The sequence below is a fragment of the Phyllobates terribilis genome, unplaced genomic scaffold, assembly GCF_046119375.1.
Source record: "Phyllobates terribilis strain yellow unplaced genomic scaffold, ASM4611937v1 Scaffold_1__5_contigs__length_1240528914, whole genome shotgun sequence".
Classification (NCBI taxonomy): Eukaryota; Metazoa; Chordata; class Amphibia; order Anura; family Dendrobatidae; genus Phyllobates; species Phyllobates terribilis.
Genome location: NW_027362761.1, coordinates 213,807,790 through 213,829,473, shown reverse-complemented (window position 1 = coordinate 213,829,473; position 21,684 = coordinate 213,807,790). Strand labels below are relative to the sequence as shown.

General features: G+C 41.3%; 1 protein-coding gene across 1 annotated transcript in view; it reads right to left on the bottom strand.

Annotated features, from left to right (window-relative positions):
• Positions 1-21,684, bottom strand: part of ERCC6L2 (ERCC excision repair 6 like 2) — a 155,338-nt gene that overhangs the window by 110,127 nt on the left and 23,527 nt on the right. The window contains exons 3-6 of the mRNA XM_073670981.1: positions 18,416-18,538; positions 4,401-4,594; positions 1,442-1,603; positions 472-679 (exon numbers count right to left, since the gene is read on the bottom strand). Coding sequence (XP_073527082.1) covers positions 472-679; positions 1,442-1,603; positions 4,401-4,594; positions 18,416-18,538 — 687 coding nt within the window. The remainder of the gene's footprint in view (positions 1-471; positions 680-1,441; positions 1,604-4,400; positions 4,595-18,415; positions 18,539-21,684) is intronic.

The window sequence follows — 21,684 nt, the reverse complement described above, 5'->3', positions numbered from 1 at the left end:
ATTAAATGAAAATAAATGACGCCCCCAATGTCCTGAAAGAAAGCCCCTGGAATAAGAGCCCATGGACTAAATTTCATCATAGTGTGTCAATAGTATTAAGCCTTAAACTCCACCATTGCCACTGATATACAAGGTTGTAGGTGGCAACATCAAACTCACAGAATCATAGGATGTTAGATTTGGACGGGACCTCCAGGGTCATTGTGTCCGACACCCTGCTCAATGCAGGATTCACTAAACCATCTCAGACAGATGTCTGTCCAGCCCTGTTTGAAGACTTCCATTGAAGGAGAACTCACCACCTCTCGTGGCCGCCTGTTCCACTCATTGATCACCCTCACTGTCAAAAAGTTTATTCTAATGCTGACTAAACTGATATAGTCTATTAAAAAGAAAACAGAAAACACATGTGCCGTTCTTCCAATCTCTCTTCATCACACTTTATACAATATACAACAATGGCTTACTGACCCGATCTTCCTTTTTAGGTAACTGGCTACTTATAAGAGCCTTGGTGCGTCTTAGGAACAATGAAGACATCTTCACAGTCAGGTTTTGCATCACTTTTCTTCCTGTGGCTAGTTCACGCTTTGTGGCATTATGCCGTTGGCCAAGTTCTATTGGATGGGAATATTTTTCAATGAATTGTTTTTTGTCACCTAAACATCCAGGCACTGCCCTAAATAATAAAAAAAAGGAATGAATTATTATAGTACTTTATGGCCTTAAAGGGAACCCGTCACCAAGTTTTTGCTACTCATCTGAGAGCAGAGTGATGCAGGGGAACAGACCCTGTTTCCAGCAATGCTTCACTTACTGAGCTGCTTGTTGCAGTTTTGATTAAATCACTTAAAGGGAATCTGTCAGCAGTTTGTTTGCTATGTAATCTGAGGACAGCAGGAGATGGAGGTTGAAACACAGAATTCTGGGATGTGTCACTTGTCAAAGTGTGGGCTGCTTACTATCTGTGATGGATTTATGACTAACAGATTAACACTGCTGGACTATGCTAGTCCTGCAACACCCCCTCCCCCTGTGATAAGAACCTCATTGTCTATAGACATTGTATATACAGTACCTGGTGTGGGTGGGGCTAGCTTTCTCAGCTCTGCTTCATTCTAAATCTAAAAGCTCTAATTGTAAACTCCTGCACCCAGTAATCTAAGTTGGATTCAGGGTCTTTTTACCTACATCATACTGCTCTTAGATGAGATAGCAAAAACCTCATCTATCATCACAGATTCCCTTTAAAGTGGTTTCCAGGACTGACAAATTGATGGCCTATTTATGGCATACTGATAGAATATGAGTATGTCAATCCTGGAAAACCCCTATAAGACAAAGCAGCCCAAGCAAGCCTATGTTTTATCATATTGCTTACATAGGTACAGAAATGGAGGCAGGCAAAGGAAGATAGTGTCCCAACAATAAAGACACTTACCAATCCATAACACACCACAGCTCCTCCATGTTATTCTGCAAGATAGTCCCTGTGAGTCCAATACGAATTTTGCATCTTAAAGCTTTCATTACCTCTGTCACTCTTGCCTTCGGATTTTTTATTTTGTGCACTTCATCCACAATGACCGCTGACCACTGTATACTGTAGACAGAAAGAAAAGAATATCCCCATGATAATGTATTATAAAGTCAAGATGAAGGCAAAAGGTCAACAAAACTAAGGGAATAAACTGGTAACTAATAGCACTTCAGTGTGAGGATCTTGTGAACAGCTCATCATGTCTTAGGACCCCTAAGTGTGTGGCAAGGAAATAACATCCATTGTCTACCAGGCGAAGTGGTTGTAACTGGCACTGCAGTTCTGCCCCATTATAGTGAACACATCTGAGCTACAATACCAGGCACTGCTATTCCTAAACCTATGGGCCTGCGCAACAGTATAGGTGGCACAGTGCTTGTCGGAGCATTGCCTTGACCAGCTAATAGCTGGACTCCTACCAATATGATTGTAATGTCCTCCAAAAGAATAGACCATCATTACAAAGCTGAACTAGAGTGGGTGCAGAGAAGAGCGACCAAGGTTATTAGAGGACTGGGGGTCTGCAATACCAAGACAGGTTATTACACTTGGGGTTATTTAGTTTGGAAAAACAAAAGCTTAGTGGTGATCTTATTACTATGTACAAGTATATGAGGGGACAGTACAAAGACCTTTCTACTGATCTTTTTACTCTGTGGCCTGAGACGGGGACAAGGGGACATCTTCTACGTCTGGAGGAAAGAAGGTTTAATCATAATCACAGATGCGGATTCTTTACTGTAAGAGCAGTGAGACCATGGAGCTCTCTGCCGCATGATGTTGTAATGAGTGATTCACTACTAAAATTTAAGAAGGGCATGGATGCCTTTCTTGAAAAGTATAATATTACAGGTTATATATACTAGATTCCTTGATAGGGCGTTGATCCAGGGAACTTGTGTTAGAATCTGTGTCTTTTTGACCAGCCGCCATTTTGTTGTGGTTTTCTGGCTGCTGGTCTTTTTCCCCTAGTGTTGGGTTTGTCTTGGTCAGGTGATTGTATCACCCTTTATTACCCAGCACCTGCCTCCTAGTCCTTTCCGGACAACAGTGTTTATCCGTTAGTGTTCTGGCCAGGAGGTTTGATAGTAGTGTTTCTGTGTTTAGTTTTGTGCAGTTCTGGGATCTTCTAGTTCTGCCTGCTGAGATTCCTTTTAGTCCTTTTTCGTTACTGCAGCTTCCTATTTTCCTGCTAGGAGGTCACCTGTTTGTTATCCCAGCCCTTAGATCTTTCAGGGTTTCCTTCCCTCTTCCTTTAGGTCTTCTATTGAGTTTAGTCTAGGAAACACTGGTGGGTCTATTCGCCAGGAATAGGTTGCCCACTCCATTGTAGGGCTACAGACTAGACCTAGTGCAGGGACAGCTTTCCCCCTCTTGTCCTAGTTCTTAGTTGCAGTATCGTAACAACTAGTCTGATTGCCGTATGTGGAGTCAGGAAGGATTTTTTTTCCCCAATGTGGAGCTTAGTGTTTGCCACATGGTTTTTTTTTGCCTTCCTCTGGATCAACATGTTAGGCTATGGGTTGAACTAGATGGACTTAGTCTTCCTTCAACCTTAAAAACTATGTTACTATGTATATTACAAAGCTACTTTAAGGTAGAAAATCTTAAAAAAAAAAAAAAAAAACTTAAATTGTTAAAATGTATGTTATGCAAATTTATTTTAATCTTTTATTCCTGTAATTGTCATTTCTCAGATACCTATTTACTGATTCATGTATATCTTTCTCTTTTAACGTGTTGGGAGGTTTCTGAATTAACCCCTTCTTCACAATTTGTGTGCGAGGTGTATGGCACGAGCTGAGGAGCCATGCAGCATCTGTAATTAACAACAGTGACTGAAGCTACCTCCAATCGCTGCTATGTAATCATTTAAATGCCACTGTCAGTTAATGACAGGAGCATTTAAATGACCGGCGATCGCGAGGAACCCGTGGGTTACCATGATAGCCACGGGCCTGCTGAAGGTTCTTATGGCTGCTATATTATTCCTCCTGTGAAGCCTAGACTTGGACTGGGCTTCATAGGAAAACATCAGTTACTCTATGTACTGCAATACTTAAACAGTAACCGTCATTTTAATTTTAATTTCATAAAACAATAGTACACATAAAATAAGAAACAATGTAATACATCTTATCACAGAGATCTGCTTCTTTGTCCTCCAGGACTGATCAGTCATTCTTAAAATTATCAATTTACGGGTAAAATCTGTATGCAGTAAAGATAGACTTTCCCATTACTGAGATAAGAGATGGCAACTGCAATAGATAACATTTTATGTAAAGGAGAAAAGGGAGGAGCTAGAGGCATAACTCCTCCCTCCTTCTAACCACTCCCATTTACAAAAAAATATTATCAGTATAAGCAAAACCCCAAAAGACAATAGTGGAACTGAGCGTTTTTTAACAATTTATCCCTCTTGGAATTATTTTAGCGTTTTGTAGTACATTATATGGTAAAATTAATGGTGTCATTCAAAACCACTTCTCGTCCTGCAAAAAACAAGCCCTTGCATGGGTAATTAGAAACTAATGGCTCTTGAAAGAACTGGAGGAAAAAAACAAACATGCAAAAATAAAAATCACAAAGTCCTGAAGGGGTTAAAACAATTTTTTGGTTTTCTTCTGCCTTTAATGATTTTAAGGATCTGACAAAAAAGAAAGCTGCTTCTCCGGGAGTTTCCTGCTATGGCTAGAAGGATTGACCAGATTGGGAGATACCTCCCTACTGGGTGCATGTTAGATAACCCATTTATGTGATTACCATGTCTCTGATGAAAAGAATACCATGCAGTGCGGAGGCCAATCTTCACACCTGCTAGGTCGAGACCTTCATTCCGCTGTGCTGCTCCACTTACCTGTTTAGATCATCTAGACACAGGCGGAGAGTCTCATACGTAGTTAAAGCAATTTCATATTTTCCTTGTTTTAGTCGGACTAATTCATAATCTTTCCGATTTCCATGAATGACTGTCAGCTTGAAATATCCCCATGTCTCCAGCTCATCTCTCCAGTTGAACAGCACAGATAATGGAGATACAATCAGGAAGACCTGAAATCAACCATGAAGTATGATAAGGTAAGTGTCAGCTTACTCCTCAGTATAAATAATGGAAGTAACAAGCGCTACTTGGGAAACTTGACCTCTCCCTGTTCGAGCACTTATTAGTTAAACATCGATCGTAGGGTGCACTTACACTGGCCAATTATCGGGTACGCACCTGTCATTTCTGGATCATCAGCAAGTCTAAACTGGCCACTGATCACCGGACGTTCCTCAGTTTTAATAATTTTTAATTCTGCTTAAAAATCATAATTCTCGGCAGAACATCATTCTGAACACATTTAAGTTCGATCTGTACAGATGCATGTAGCCAATCAGTGGTCAATTAACCCAGTAGTGACATCCGCCGTACATGTACGGCACAAATCGGGAGCGAGTGTGTGGAAAGGGCTCATGTGGTGGACCTGCCCCGTACCTGGCAGATATTGACTGTGATAAACAGCCATCATGTGCCTCTGGTGGAGTGGAGTTCTGCTCGCGACTGTTTACCTGTTAAATCCTGCTGTCAATCTCTGACAGCCGCATTAATAGTGCACCGGCATGGGGGTGCGTCAATTGGCTGCCACGTGATGTGATCGCAGGGCGCTGATGGTTTGCTATAACAGTCAGGGTCTGTTCAAGACCTCAATGCTTATTATCATGGAGCTCCGAGCCAGGCTTCAAAGGAGACTGTGATTTTTACTATGCACAGCAACACTGTGATATTTCTGTAAACAGCACAAGCGATCAGACAATCACAGGTTCAAGTCCCCTAAGGGGACAAACAAACACAGTAGAAAGCTAAAAGAAATCTGAAAAAAATAAACAAAAAAAAAATAAGTTCTAATCATCACCCTTTATCCCCGTTAAAAATAAGGATATAAAAAATACATATATACATATGTGGTATCGCCATGCCTATAAAAGTTCAATCTATCAAAATTCAAAAGGCCACAATTGTGTTCTTTTGGTCGCTGCAAGACTGCAAAAAAATGATCAAAAAGAAGCGATCAAAATGTCAGATCTATCTCTAAATGGCATTAATAAAAAAGATGTCTCGCACCGCAAAAAAATAAGACCTCACACAACAGCTCTATAGACCAAAACATTCCAGGTCTCGCCATAAACTTATTGATGAGGAGAATCATATTTCCAGGTAATTTTTTACTGCACAATGTACGCCATGAAAAAAATTCCTAAAAAACAATGGTAGAATTGCATTTTTATCGCAATTTCACCGCAATTGGATTTTTTTTCTCATTTTCCATTTCACTATGTGGTAAAATTAACGGTGTCATTCAAAAGTACAATTCAACACAACAGCATGAGATTGCAGTCTCTGTTTTCTGTGAAGTAAAACAGGTTTAAAAACAAGCAGCAAAAGCTTTACCTCACAGAAACAATCAGCTGTGATCCCCTGCTGTAGTGTCTGTATACTCTTTTGCTTCCTCCCCTGCTGTAATGTCTGTATACTCTTTTGCGTCCCCCCTGCCCAGGAGCTGTGGTATGATCAGACCATGTCCCTGTATGGTCAGACACAGCCATTACACAGTACATAGCAGGGGAACGTTTATAAGATTATCTCAGCACAGGAAAAGAAAATTTTGAACACATCCAATTGTGGAAATTATTTTTATTGCAAGATTGATTAAAATATATTTTGTTTGGGGGACAACCCCTATAAGAAACTATTTTAATGTAATGGTTACAGGGTGCAAGTTTTCTTAAGTGGTCAGTGGAAACTGCAAAAAAATAGTGATTAACGCAGCACTAGAAAAATGTTATTTCTGTCTATAAAGTGCAGCATAAGCAATTAAAAAATAATAATATAATAGAGGTTTTAGTGAATGCCTTGTTAATTCATGTTTTATAGTTGATGTGAAATGTCTAAGTTGATTGACAAACAAATATCTTCCATCTCTTATATGGTTGCCATAGTGCAGGCTACATATTGCATGCATCTGGCTTTTTAGAGACAGAAAAGGGTTACACTATAGAATCTTGGAGTGTTCTATGTGATATTGCTTCAGTCTTTTTGCCCTGGCTTCTTCTTCTGATAGATTTCTGCATGTCAGCTCTTACAAGCAGGAGGCAGGTTGGAGCAGTGTGAAGTAGAATCTCATAGAAATACATTATATTCTCTAACACTGGTATAATTTATTAGTGTGAATCAGTAAAGCATTATAACTCTGGTGCTAATTATTGCATGGACTCACCTAACATATCTGCTATATAGGAGAAATATTCAACTATATGGGGAAAAAGGAGGGCAGAGATAGCTGGAGGTGACAAGAACTGGCAGAAGGAATTATATAGGTGAAGAAATCAGAAACTGACAACTTCTAGGCAGGACATGTACTAGTCAGACTGCATGGCACAGCTGCCTACCATAAAAAAGTTTATAATGTATGGATGCAACTGAGAGGGGATAAAGTAAATCACACTGCAAGAACAATGTTGAACAGTAATCTTTATATGCGTAAAAAATTACTGGAGTGCTATTTTATTGGAAAACCGAATAGATCATTCAACTATTTTACAACATACCGTAACTGTTCAACATATAAATTAGATGAATGCTGACCGACATCACCATTTTCAGCAAGGCAGGGGGTCCATCTAATGTGTGTGGTAGTGTTCAGCCTATCCTTGGCAAGGGTTGAAAGAACTGGCCATGTCAGATTTCAATATGCCTGATCCTTTTGTTTTTAAGGGAAGTGCATGTTGGATTTGAATATGTCGACTCTATGATCATTCAAATCAATGCCCTTTTTTCCCCTCTTACAAATAATTTTTTCATTTCTTTAATTTATTTAACATGAGTTATCACCGCGTCCCTAAAAGTCAGATCTATCAAAATATAACGTTAATTAACCAGATTGGTGAAAACTGGCGAGTAAAAAACACTGAAAATCCAATTTATGTTTTTTTTGGTCGCCACAACTGTGCAAGAAATGCAATTAAAAATTATCAAAATGTCGTATCTTCAGCAAAATGGTATCAATAAAAACTTCAGATCACCACGCAAAAAACAAGCACTCACACACCTCCATAGGGCGAAAAATGTTACCGGTAACAGATATCAGAATTTGACTACCCCTGACAAAGCTGCCACGTGGTAGCGATCCACGTGGAGTTTCACGGCTGCAGGCACAATCTACTCCCCTGGCATTATCTGGTATTTCTGCGTCTCATATTTGACTTTATATTGCATGTATGCTCATTATATCTTGTATGTCACTTATGCTTTCACCTTACTTGTTACAACCAGAGTGTGCTCTATTGTATCTCTATTACTCATGTGCCTGTTCATGGGGTAACTCTTTTTGGATTAGTATATCCACCCCCTTTGCTAGATCTTCTTTTTAAATTTCTGTCTTTGTTAAGGTATTTAAAAAAAAAAAAATGAAATAATTGTTATGATGGGTGCGCACTCATTTTCTCCGATGCAGCTTTTCCTTTTCCTTGTATAAGGTATCAAAATATGGCAACAGAAGCAAAGGAAAATGTATGAATTTTCTAATTTTTTTCTGGCTACTTAACCCCTTCACCACCTTGGGTTTTTCGTTTTTTGCTCCCCCTGTTGCCAGAGCCATAACTTTTTTATTTTTCCATCTCCTGTATATGGCCATGTGAGGGCTTGTTTTTTGAGGGACGAGTTGTACTTTTGAACGACACAATTGGTTTCACCATATTGTGTTCTGGAAAAAAAATTCAAGTGAGGTGAAATTGCAAAAAAGTGCAATGCCACAAGCTCTTTTTCTTCTTTTTTTCACTATGTTCACTGAATGCTAAAACTGACCTGCCATTATTATTCTCCAGGTCATACGAGTTTGCAGATCCCAAACGTGTAGGTTCTTTTTTATGTAAGTGGTGAAAAAAATCCAAAGTTTGTAAAAAAAAAAAAAAAAAAAAAAAGGCGCTATTTTCCGAGACTAATAGCATCACCATTTTTCGTGATCTGGGGCCGGTTGGGGGCTTATTTTTTGCATGTCGAGCTGAGATTTTTATTGATACCATTTTAGGGTAGATAAGATCTTTTGATCGCCCGTTATTGCATTTAATTGCAATGTTGCGGAGACCAAAAAAAAGTAATTCTGGCGTTTAGATATTTTTTCTCGTTACGCCGTTTACCAATCGGATTAATTATTTTTATATATTGATAGATCGGGTGTTTCTGAAAGCAGCGATGCCAAATATGTGTATTTTTTTAATTGTTTTATTTTGAATGGGGCAAAAGGGGGGTGATTTGAACTTTAATATTTTTTTTTATTTTTAAAACTTATTTTTTTCATCATCTGATCGCCTGTGCAGCACATAGCAGGACTTCAGCCTTGCTATGTGTTGCAGAAATGCTCACCTGCTATGAACGCCGACCGCTAGGCGGCGCTCATAGCAGATCGGCTATGACGACCACAGGGGTCTCCTGCAGACCCCGGGTTGTAATGCAAACCCATCGACGACCCGCGATCACGTGACGGGCACGTCGGTCTTATGACGCGCTTCCAGAAAGGCCATGTTAAATGCCGCTGTCAGAGTTTATCCGCGGCATTTAATATGTTAACAGCCGCGGGTGGATTGCGATTCCACCCAGAGCTGTTAGGGGCACATGTTCAGCTGATCAGATCAACTGTTATGTGCTGGAAAAGATGCGCCCGCATCAAACAGAGGGAGGTGACCTTGTACGTACCTATACGTCTAAGGTCGTTAAGGGGTTAAGCAAAAAAATATATGCAACTTTGGTATCGCTGTAATCATAATGACCTGGTAAATCTCACCGCCAGGCAATTTTTACCGTACAATGAATGCTGTAAAAACAAAACCCAAAAAACAATGGCAGAATTCTTGCAATTTAATCTCAATCGCCTCTACTGATTGACAGCCTTTTTTCTATAAGGGTAGGTTCACACGAGCAAATAAAAAAGCCGATTTCACAAAATCAGCAGGGAGAAAAAAATAAGTACGGTAAGGCTATGTGCCCACGATGCAGAAAATTTCCGCAGCGTTTCTGCATGTTCTTGGCAGTAAAAACGCTTGTGGATTTTACACGCGTTTTTGACGCGTTTTTTGCAGCGTTTTTACATGCGGATTTGACTTGCGTTTTTCAAATGCATTGTGACCTCAAATCTGCATGCGGAAACGCACAAATAATGGACATGCTGCGGATTTTTCCGCAAGAAAAATCCGCTGCGGAAAATTCCGCAGCATGGGCACAGAACATGCAGATTTTCATTGGGGACCATGGGGCGCGTATTACCAAGCGTTTTGCAAGGGTTTACGCTGTGGAAATTCCGCATCAAAAACTCTTGAAAAACGCATAGTGGGCACGCAGCCTAACACGGTGCTAAAATCAGAATTTGTGTCACCCCTTTATGCTGCCTTCAGATATAAACCTTGTGACATAGGCAAAAATACACAATCTTTAATATGGCAAAATAATACTTATTAGGTCTCAACTTTTGACCTACATACATGTCTAATTGTCAACAGACATGAGTTAATAATTATTACTGCATATAACCTGTCATCAGTTTTTCGGCTAGGTAAAAAAAACAAGACACAAAAAAAAGTATTTCCCTAGCTCATTTGGAGCACATTTTATTAATTGCGTTACATATGTCCCAAGGTCTAATATCAGCTAAACCTGATCCAATCACCTTGTCATATCAAGGACAAATACACATTCATTCATTCAACTTCAGCAACAATACAAGGGGTCTGCCCTAGGGAGAGTTCATTCATCAGCCTTCAGCCTGCACAATCCTTCTGATTCCAAAATATGCCCTGCGCATGCTTTCTGAGCTAAGCTTCATCTCCCAAGTGCTGCTCCAAACCTGACCGTCAGTGAATGGGTATTTGTTTTGGTTTTTTCCCATGTTATACTCCGGAGGGAGCAGGGGTCATTAATGGGAAGTGTTCTTACAAGGGTTACAGATTGAAAGCGGAAAAAGACATCAAGCTTAAGACAGTTCTGAAAATCTCACTTTTCATGAAAAATAGGTCAAAAATCGAATTTCACTTGCAATAACTACAGCGAAGAGTTGATTTTGTTTCGAGCCATGGGATGAACTTTTCCACGTTACACCCACACCCTTGAATGTATTTTATTGGGATTTTATGTGATATACCAATACAGAGTAGAAAGTATTTGTGAAGCATAAATTAAACATGTTTTTTTAAATTATTTAAGAAATATAACTCTGAAAATTGTGACGTGCATTTGTATTTGGCCTCCTGTAGTGTGATACCCCTAAATAAAATCCTGAGTGACCAATTGCCCCCAGAAGTCACATAATTAGTAAATTGAGTCCATTTGCTTGAGAAGATTAGGGATCAAACAGCATCATGAAAACCAAGGAACACACCAGACAGGTCAGGGATAAAGTTAAGGACAAGAGTAAAGTAGGGGTAGGTGATAAAAAAAATCTGAGAACAGCTTGATGTAGATGCAGAAAAGTCTAATTCCAGTGATGCATCACTGAGTTGCTTTCAATAAAATCAGTGTTTTATCAGCAAGAGATTATCACAAGAGGACTAGTTGTCTCATGCCATGTAGTTCTCCTGCTCTGTGTGACCCTCAACCGTGATTAGCAGCTTTCTGCCTCTGCACAGAGTACACAGAAAGCTGCCAAACATTGGTGTAAGAGGGGTTAGACATAGCTCACTATTCACAGAACTGGTAAATCTGAAACAGAGAAAACAGGAGTTTTATTAAAATGACAGCATGTAAGTGACACATCGCTGGTATCAGGTTCTCAGCCCCTACATCATGATGTTCTCAGATTACACAGCAACATCAGCAAAAAAAAAGTTATAGCTCTCAGTGTAGCTTGGTATCTATAGATATTTTGTGTTTTGTCTGACTTCTTTTAGTGAATTATTCTATTCTTCACGACTTAAAGAGGTTGCCTGCAAAAAATATTTTGTATGCTCACCTATTGATCCCTGGCTATGCCTCTCATAGTGCCACCCCACTTACCTGCTTCAACCAGTGATAGGAGGTACAGATACCATCTATGTAAATCATATTCTGGTCATATAGACGGGTCACCGCTGCAGCTAATCACTTGCTGCAGCAGTCACAATCTTCTCCACGCAGGAAAAGCAAGCTCGGAGACCAGAGCGGAACCAGGGCAGGTTTTCAGGTGAGTATACATTATTTTGAACTTTTCTAACATGTTGGGTCTATTTTTTTTATGTAAAGTTGTGGACACCATCAAAAACGAGCCATCTACCACCCACTTCAAGTTTTGTGCTATATACATATAGAAATGTTCTGCCAAGGGATTACAATGATGACAAAAACTAGCCAAGAAAAAAGAAAGCAGTCTAAATGGAGTAGAGCCCTCCAACTCACTAAAACTTTAAAGATAATCAGCCAGGGTTAGGACAGTATGTGTTCTCGTCCTCATTCAGAAAGGAGTAGAATGGAAAACCATGACATTTTACAAATCTTTCATTCACACACCACAAAGCAAACACAAAGGCACGAGGCCCCCCAGCCCCTCACAAATGGAAAGTTCTTGTACTCGACTCTCTTAAGCTTCCATGCATTTCGAATGGAAGGGTGGCAAAGCATTCATCTCCATTTCATGCACCTCAAATTTTCCAGCTCAGCTTTAAGCACAAAATGCAGGCAAAACACATAACTATGCTTTCATTCTGAGATTTCATCAGACAAAGCAAGGCTTTGGCAGACAAATTCAATCCTGTCCTGAACCTCCCGAATCCACCATTGAATAACACCTATAATCTCTAAGGTACATACTGCGTGTGTAGCAAATCACATAGGACAATACGTGACATTTTTATCCTACATGGACAAAATGTAAAAAAATATATATATATATTGAGAGGCCGTATTGACAACGTTGACATGAATATTGAGATGCAGCGGAGATCTGCTGAAATTCCAGGATTAGAGTAAAGATCTTCTCAAAACTTCAACGCTAAGCCACAAGAAAACAGTGTCTGGCCTAGCAAGTAATGATATGTTCATACTTGTGTTTGGAAGCCATTGGGGAGGGGGGGAAAGTCTCATTTTTCTTAAAGAGAAAAGAAAATAGGATATTTCCATTCATTTCCTAAAGTAAAGTTTGAAAGTGGATCAGAAATAAATGACTTAACTGGAAGGAAAAGGCTGGAGATTTTGTAGAGGAACAGAACTTCCTTGGATTGAAAGTTTCATTAGATTTGGAGAACACATATAAAGAGCAATCTTCGTTTTTATTTGCATAAATCAAAGGGACAAGTGAAAATAAGAACCTTTGTAATTCATCTTATTAGAGAAATCTGCTTCATTCTCCTCCTGGATTGATCTTCATCTCTCTGTTCATGGATAAAATCTGTATTCAGTAAAGATCCTTTTTCCCATTACTGAGATAAGAGATGACAGTTGGTGCTAATAAGGTTCCACGGAGAGGGAGGAGCTAGAGGCAGACTCAAATGACAGTTACAGTTCTCCATAGAACTTTATGAGCACCAACTGTCATCTTCCATCTCAGTAACGGGAAAATCTGTATTCCCTGAAGTTGTATCCGTGAATTGAGAATTTTGAGAATGAAAGGTCAGTCTAGCAGGAGAAAGAAGCAGATTTATCTAATAAGATATACTACAAAGTTTAATTTTTCACGTGCACTACTGATTTATGAAATAAAAATGACGGTAACTCTTTAATCCGTTCTCTAAATACACTCACTAACAGAATGGAAGGAAGCAACTGTACGGCTTTTGCCTAAAACTCAATGTTTATTAAAACTGATATGGTCAAATTAATCTGAAAACAATCAAGGCAATCCTTCCATTATTGTCTTCCCCAGTAAAGTTGGCACATATCAGCCTGGCATCAGCGGGAAGCAAACCTCAAGCATGGCTGAAGATGAAAAAGTGTATGTCCAGCTGATTTAAAGCCTTAAAAAGGGGCCCCTAACTATACTGCCAAGTCCACATGCTTGTGAATAATAACATGGTACACGCTGGGTAATTATTTGTTCCAGGTTCATCTGAATCCTCAGCTGCTGAGATAGATGCTATCGGAGTTATGTAGACAAAGTAAACTAAAGAGAATGCTCCAACAATGGCACAATGTGCAGTGAACCGTAAGAAAACACTGGCACGGCTTCAGAGAAAGCACACAGAGAGACACTGGATGACCAGAAGAAACAGGCCACAGAAACTGGCACACAATCTGCTGTGGGGCATTTCTCATTCACCAAAGAGATGCCGATTGTTAAGTGATAGAGACCACCCTAGGTCATATAAGGTCAAGGCAGCACTGCGTGGAGAGCACAGAATAGTATGAAATACAAATAAAAATAGATAAATGCAAAACAAACAGAAAATTAATAAATGTAGGTAGTGGATTCAGAAAAGAAAATCACAACCTTAAAATGGATTTCTGGCTTCAGCTAAATTTCTGCAATCACTCTACATGGCTGCAGAATTCTGACAGTGTGCAATATGTGCACTGTCATGACTCCCTCTATCTCCAGTTCAAGCGTGCGATCACATGGCCACAAGTATGCGATTTGCATACGTGTTGTCCTGCCAATGAGCTTCTCATCCGCTTCCCTTGATAGAGCATCGAGAGAAGCAGGAAAATTTTCTAATCGGCACATGACAGCAGCTATGCAAATCACATACCGTATTTTTGAGACTATAAGACGCACCAGACCATAAGACGCACCTAGGTTTTAGAGGAGGAAAATAGGAAAAAAAATTAAGCAAAAAATGTGGTCATGATGCCCTGTTAAGGGGGAGGGGGTCTGCTGCTGACACTGTTGTAGGGGTAATGTTCCCCAATTCTGTTAATATCCCCCATCCTGGTATATATGGCCCCCTCCTTCCTGTTATAAGTGGCCCTCATCCCCATCCTGATACGCATGCCACTCCTCAACCCCATCCTGGTATGAATGGCCCCCCTCACTCCTCTTCCTGGCATGTATTGCACCTTTCATCCTGGTATGTATGGCCCCCTTCATCCCTCATCCTGGTATGTATGGCACCCCTCATCCCTCTTCCTGGTATGTGTGGCACCCCTCATCCCTCTTTCTGGTATGTATGGCCCCCTTCATCCCTCATCCTGGTATGTATGGCCCCCTTCATCCCTCATCCTGATATGCATGGCCCCCTTCATCCTGGTATGTATGGCCCCCCTCATCCCTCTTCCTGGTATATATGGCACTCTTCATCCCTCATCCTGGTATGTATTCTCCCCCATCCCTCTTCCTGGTATGTATGGCACCCTTCATCCCACTTCCTGGTTTATATGGCCCCCCTCATCCCTCTTCCTGGTATGTATGGCCCCCCACATCCCTCATCCTGGTATGTATGGCCCCCCTCATCCCTCTTCCTGGTATATATGGCACCCCTCATGCTGGTATGTATGGCACCCTTCATCCCTCATCCTGGTATGTATCCCCCCCATCCCTCTTCCTGGTATGTATGGCACCCTTCATCCCACATCCTGGTTTATATGGCCCCCCTCATCCCTCATCCTGGTATGTATGGCACCCCTCATCCCTCTTCCTGGTACGTATGGCACCCCTCATCCTGGTATGTATGGCACCCTTCATCCCTCATCCTGGTATGTATGGCACCCTTCATCCTGGTATGTATGGCCCCCCTCATCCCTCTTCCTGGTATGTATGGCACCCTTCATCCTGGTATGTATGGCCCCCCTCATCCCTCTTCCTGGTATGTATGGCACCCCTCATCCTGGTATGTATGGCACCCTTCATCCCTCATCCTGGTATGTATGGCACCCTTCATCCTGGTATGTATGGCCCCCCTCATCCCTCTTCCTGGTATGTATGGCACCCTTCATCCTGGTATGTATGGCCCCCCTCATCCCTCTTCCTGGTATGTATGGCACCCTTCATCCTGGTATGTATGGCCCCCCTCATCCCTCTTCCTGGTATGTATGGCACCCTTCATCCCTCTTCCTGGTATGTATGGCACCCTTCATCCCTCTCATCCTGGTATGTATATGGCCCCCCTCATCCCTCTTCCTGGTATGCTTGGCACCACCTGATCCCCATCACGCTGAACACAAAAAAATAAACAATTATACTCACCTCCGCTCTCATCCAGCCCTGTGTCCTGCTCTGCTGCCGACAGGGATCTCACTGTGTGAGCAGCACATGGCGTAACTGCCATGCGCCCTCACACTGTGAGATGCTGTGCCGGAATAGTCACTGCTCCCCACGCTGGAACTGTCCAAGCATACCAGGAAGAGGGATGAGGGGGGCCATACTTACCAGGATGAGGGATGAAGGGTGCCATACATACCAGGAGCCGCGCTGCAGGTACAGTGTGCACGCTATTAAGGAAAATGAATATTCACTGCTCCCCACGCCCATGGGCGTGGGGAGCAGTGAATATTTATTTTCTTTAGCACTACCCACAGCCACAGTATATATATCGGACTATAAGACGCACCCCCCACTTTCCTCCAAAATTTTGGAGGAAAAAGGTGCGTTTTATAGTACGAAAAATACGGTACTTGTGGCCACGTGACCACCCGCTCGAGCTGGCGATATACTGAGCATATTGCGCACTGTCAGGATTCATCAATCTGGAGTCACAAAGAGTGTTTGCAGAAATGTAGCTGAAAAACCTTTTTAACAATGAGGGAAAAAATGTAAATCGATCTGAAAACTATACATCAATGTGCTTTAATGAGGTTGGCCGTTATCACTTATCAACACTACAGATAACAGTGTGTCTGACCGCTGGGACACACATAGATCAGCAGAATGGGGCACTTTTTACACTTTTATCCCCATAAGTATGGATTGGCAGTGTGCATGTTTGACCGCCATCTCATTCATTCTATATGGGACTGCAAAGCGCTGTGCTCAGTTTTTTTTGGGCAATTCCCATAGAAGATGATTAGATTGGTAGTTGAGCACGCACATATACGCATAGTGTTATCTATGCTGTATACATCACGCAGGAAATAAAGACTGCTGTATACAATACACAGCAAAAATTGAGACTGTTGTATACACATCACATAGGAGACAGAGGCTGCTGTATATACATTACAAAGGAGACACTGAGACTGCTGTATATACATCACATAGGAGACACAGACTGCTGTATACATCACATAGGTGATACTGAAACTGCTGTATATACATAACATAGGAGACTCAGAGTCTGCTGTATATATACATTATATAGGCGACACTGAGACTGATGCATATACATTATATAGGAGACATTGTGACTGCTGAATATATTACACAGGAAACAATGATTGCAACATTCATCCTAGCACTGGGACGGGAGCGCAGACAGCACTAACTCCGCCTCCAAAAAAAAGTCCTGAAATTAGCATTGGCCACCATCAGGATGTAATCCAGCGTTACATGCGCCATGGCCTTCACTAATGAATGCTGCAAGTGCACAGTCTAAGGAGGGATTAAAGAGTCTGCGGCCGGAAAAACAGGGCCAGCAGCCCTAGCACTGTGGAACACAGGAATCTTCCAGAGGGCCAGAGAAAATGACATCACAAGCCATAAATGGCCTGCGGACTTGAGGCTCCCCACCCCTGCCATAAACTAGCATAGGTATGAGTGTTATCCTTGAAAAACACAGATAGCATTTGTACAAGAAAAACGGATGTCTGAAGTTCCCATATTCACAAGGCTACATTCACTTCACAGAGGTCAATAGAGTGTCTTTTAGACTCCGCGGGTTGGTATGCAATGACATGCCTTTTATTACTGCATAAGACATCACTGCAGGAAAAAAGTGTTAAGTTTATTTATTTTTATTTTTTTCAATAAGACTCTTCAGGCAACATGTGCCACTGTATAGTTATACAATGGCATATTTTGCAAGTATTTAATGACAAAAGGCTCAGAAGAAGTGTGCAACTGTGCGCAGAGCGTTATAATGACATGAACCGGAATATGTCCATAAAGAGGAGCACCACCCACTATTCAGCCCACTTGAAAGAAAATATGGGAGATGCGCACACTTAGAGTAGCTCAATAGCGATGGCAGTTGGGTTTTGTTCACATGAGTCAAGTACACGGTGAATATTTTGCATGAAAAATCTGCAGCCTTTTAAAATAAATGCAAGCAACTACCAATCAATAAGATCAAAGGAGGTTCAGAAAGGTAGAATGTAGTATAAAATATAATATATATATTATATTTTATACTACATTCTACCTTTCTGAACCTCCTTTGCCTTTTAAAATATCAGCACTTTAAAAGACATTTTCTGACATCTCATCCTACACACTGCAGAGAACACCAGCAACATTAGTTGGACTAGGATTTTGAGAAACGCAGTCTGTCAATCCATGCTGCAGATTTTCACTTGTTTCAAAGGATGAAATCCACAGTAAATTTTGCAGAAAATTACGGTGATATTCATAACCGATAACTTAGTATTAGTATCTGAATGATGAAGAGCAATGTGAGTGCAGGCATTGGAGTGCCACTTCACTGACATACTGATAGGAGCAGCGTGCAGCCTTAGATAACAGAGTTAGCGCAAATCAATTTGTGGGAAGTAACCCATCAGCCAGGTCCGTTATCTGTGGTCGCTGTGCGGGGGGGGAACCCTGAGGACTGCTTTCTACCTCCACTGTTCGTCTTTTGATTAGCCAGCCGACAACAGATGTACGTCATGCTAGGCAGCTAATCAAAAGAACTTTAGATGCCAGGAGAGAGGTTCTCAGGGCTTCTGTCCAGTGGCCACCGATTAGTCATCCATTTGCAGAACCACTCTTTTGCACTATATCTACTAAAAAATAATGTGCACAAATTTGCAAAACATCACAATGAAATCCATCCATTTAACACCCATACCCTTTTAGTGGATGCCGGTGAGTGCTCCTTTCTCATCGTTCTCAGCAGAAACGCAGGCATGTTATTCTCAATGTCTTCTCGTGTCCCCTTCTTGTGTAGTACTGCAGCTAGCAATGATATGACCTAAAGCAAAAAAATCACATTTCAGCAAGAGCCCAAACACTTCTTAGTTTTCCAATAGCTCCAATATTCACATAGGTCTATAAAGTAAGAACGTGACATGTCAGAAAGGGGCACAAGATGTAGCACCAGGATGTCACCTTCATATTTACAGGTCAAACGACATTTATCTGCTCCCAGTTGCTGAGATTCCATGTTAATAACTATGGTTGCAGAGAATGCAGGACACCACAAATTAAAGTGAACCCGACAGCTGAGTCATGCTGTCCACTCCACGGGCAGCATGAGGTCAGCCAGGTATGTTTGACTATGAAATACTGGGACGTTTCAGATAAAAACATACTTTAACAGCTGCTTAAAGAAGCACTCCTCCCATCAAAGTTTTTATCCTCTTAATATACTGAAATCATCATATTATATAGCACTGTGTATTTATAATTGCTCATTTTGCCTTTCTACCCAGATAATTCTCTTTTCCATTAGGTCTATGACATCACGTGATTAAAAACTGACTAACAGAATCCTTCTAAGCTCTATGTAGAAACAGGAAGCCTCTTGTCCCTGCACAAGTCATCCCCCTCTTCAACCCCTGACCTAGCTGCTTCTCTTCTCCCCCCCTGCCAGAGACTTTGCAGTGGTGACTCATGCAGGGAAATGAGACTTCGTGTTTCTACATAGTGCTTAGAAGGATTCAGCTAGTCTGTGTTTAATCATGTGATGCCATAAACCTAATGGAAAACAGAAGAATTAACTGGTGCAGCAGTGCCAGGTAGGCTAGGGTTCAATCCTAGCTCTGTAGGCTTTGATTAGTGCACCTAACTGGCCCTGCATATAAACATGCTAGGTGTTCATCCATACCTCCCAACTTTTGTTGAACAGAAAGAGGGACAAAGCATGCGGCACACAACGCGCGTTGCGGCAAAATTTGGCCACGCCCCTAGCCACACCCCAATCCATGCCCATTTACCATTATCTTTCTCCCCTGGCAGGAGGAGTTGTCAGAGGAGCACTGCTAGTGAGGGAAATTCAGCAGATGCCGGAGACTGCAGGGCGTAGACCCAAATCCAGGACTGTCCACTGTATCTGGGACAGTTGGGACTAGAGATGAGCGGATGGATTCCCGGGTCTCTGGTCCAGCGTCCAGGTCAGTGCTACCTGGCAGCTGGACGCGAGGCCGCAAATCTCTTATCTTCCAGGGCAGTGTGACTTTATCTGTGCGTCCTGCTCATCTCTTGTTGGGACCTGTAGATTATTTTTTGTTCCTCATTCACAGTCAGAGCCACCAGAACTTTCACATCATTATGTAGCTTCACTATACGAAATCCGGCTTTTTCACGAAGTGCAGAAATACTGTGTTCTTTGTTTTCTGCAGATGTCTGCACCAAGCTCCAGAATAACAATCTCTTCCCCCTTATTTGATGCGTTTCTGGTGAAGATGTGAAGCGGAGTTTTTAAGGTGCTTTTTATAGTACAGAAAAGCTTTGATTTTGCACTTAATGAAGTATCTGCATTTTTTTTTAAGCGCCACATAGAAGCGTCTGAAGACGCCACTGAACTCTGCAGTAGTGATGAGCGAGCGTGTATTGTTAACCCATACGGCAAGCACGTTCGGCATCTATGCTTGAGCCGCATGAAGCCGCGGCGGCTCAAACATAGATGCCGAACACGCCAAAAATACTCGGCGAATACCCAAGCGTGCTTGCCGAAAGCGTTAACAATACACGCTCACTCATCACTACTCTGCGGTTTTGGTGCCTTTTTTCTCTATAGGCTTCTTCTGAAAAAAAAGCATGGAGAAAAAAAACGCTGCTGCATTTTTAAGAGCAGAATCAAAGCTTTTCTGTACTATTAAAAAGAGTTAAAAACTCTGCTTCACATCTGCACCAAAATCGCATCAAATAATCGGGAAAACGCATAAAAAAACGCAGCAAACACAATAGTCAGAGAAGATTGTTACTGCATTGTCTGGTGCGAACACCTGCAGAAAAAAAGCTGCAAAAAGAACGCAGCATTTACACTACGTGTGAACACGGCCTCTGCATTACCGTTTTATTACATATTTTATGGGTTTAATAAAGAAAAAATACCAATCACGCCATTTTTTTTTTACGCCATTTACCGATCCCCATAAATAATCTGATCGCTGTGTTCTGCGGGTCGTTACGATTACAGGGACACCATATATGACCATGTTATTTGCTGATTTGTGATGTTCATTATTTTAAAAAAAAACGCATTAAAAATGACAATTTTTTTTCACTATCAAATGATTTTCTTTATTACTTTTAAGCAATTTTAGAGGCTGAAAAAATCTCATTCTCCATGTAGAATAAAAATACATAGAAATACACTGCTGTGTACTATGTATCAGTGTATTTCTATCCTAGGCAGATCCTGCAGTACGGATCAAGTAGACAGAATTATAGCAATGACATCACTACAGCTGGTGGCTCTGCAGGTTAAGTATCTGTGTCAGTAATGTTTTAGGCTATGTGCGCACATTCAGGATTTGAAGCAGAAATTTCTGCAGCGTTTCTGCATCTCCTTGGCAGGAAAAACGCTGCGGAAAAAATGTGTAGTTTTTTTAAAGCGTTTTTGTACATCAATAAATGCTTTTTGGAGCTAAATAAAGTTATTTTGGTGGACATTGCTTTAACCCTTAGATTACCGTCAGAACTGGGGTGAGTATATTGGTTAATTTAAATGATTAAAGAATATGTCTGTTGTATTTCAAATAAAGTGTTTACTCTGTGTCTGTGTGTTTATTTAACTCTTTATTTAACTCTCTACTGGTCCCTGGCTATTATTAACAGCTCACAGCTGTTTCGTTAGCCGCTAGGTCCCCCCCCCGATCAGCAACAAGCAGCGCTTTGGAGGCAGCGTATTTTTGCTGCATCCAAAATGCTGTGTTCTAATGATGCACTTTTGATGTCGGTACATGTGAATCCACCGCTTATAATGACACTTCAATCACTCAAGATCTGCAGCGGAGACTAGTGTGTCCACTACAGAAATTGACAAGCTGCGGGTGAGTTTGGGTATGTGGCCACGATCAGGAGCCTCTGCAGGTTTGACGCTGCGTGTTTATACAGCGTCACACCCGCAGCGTCCAGATGTTACAGCATAGTGGATGGGTTTTCTAGAAATCC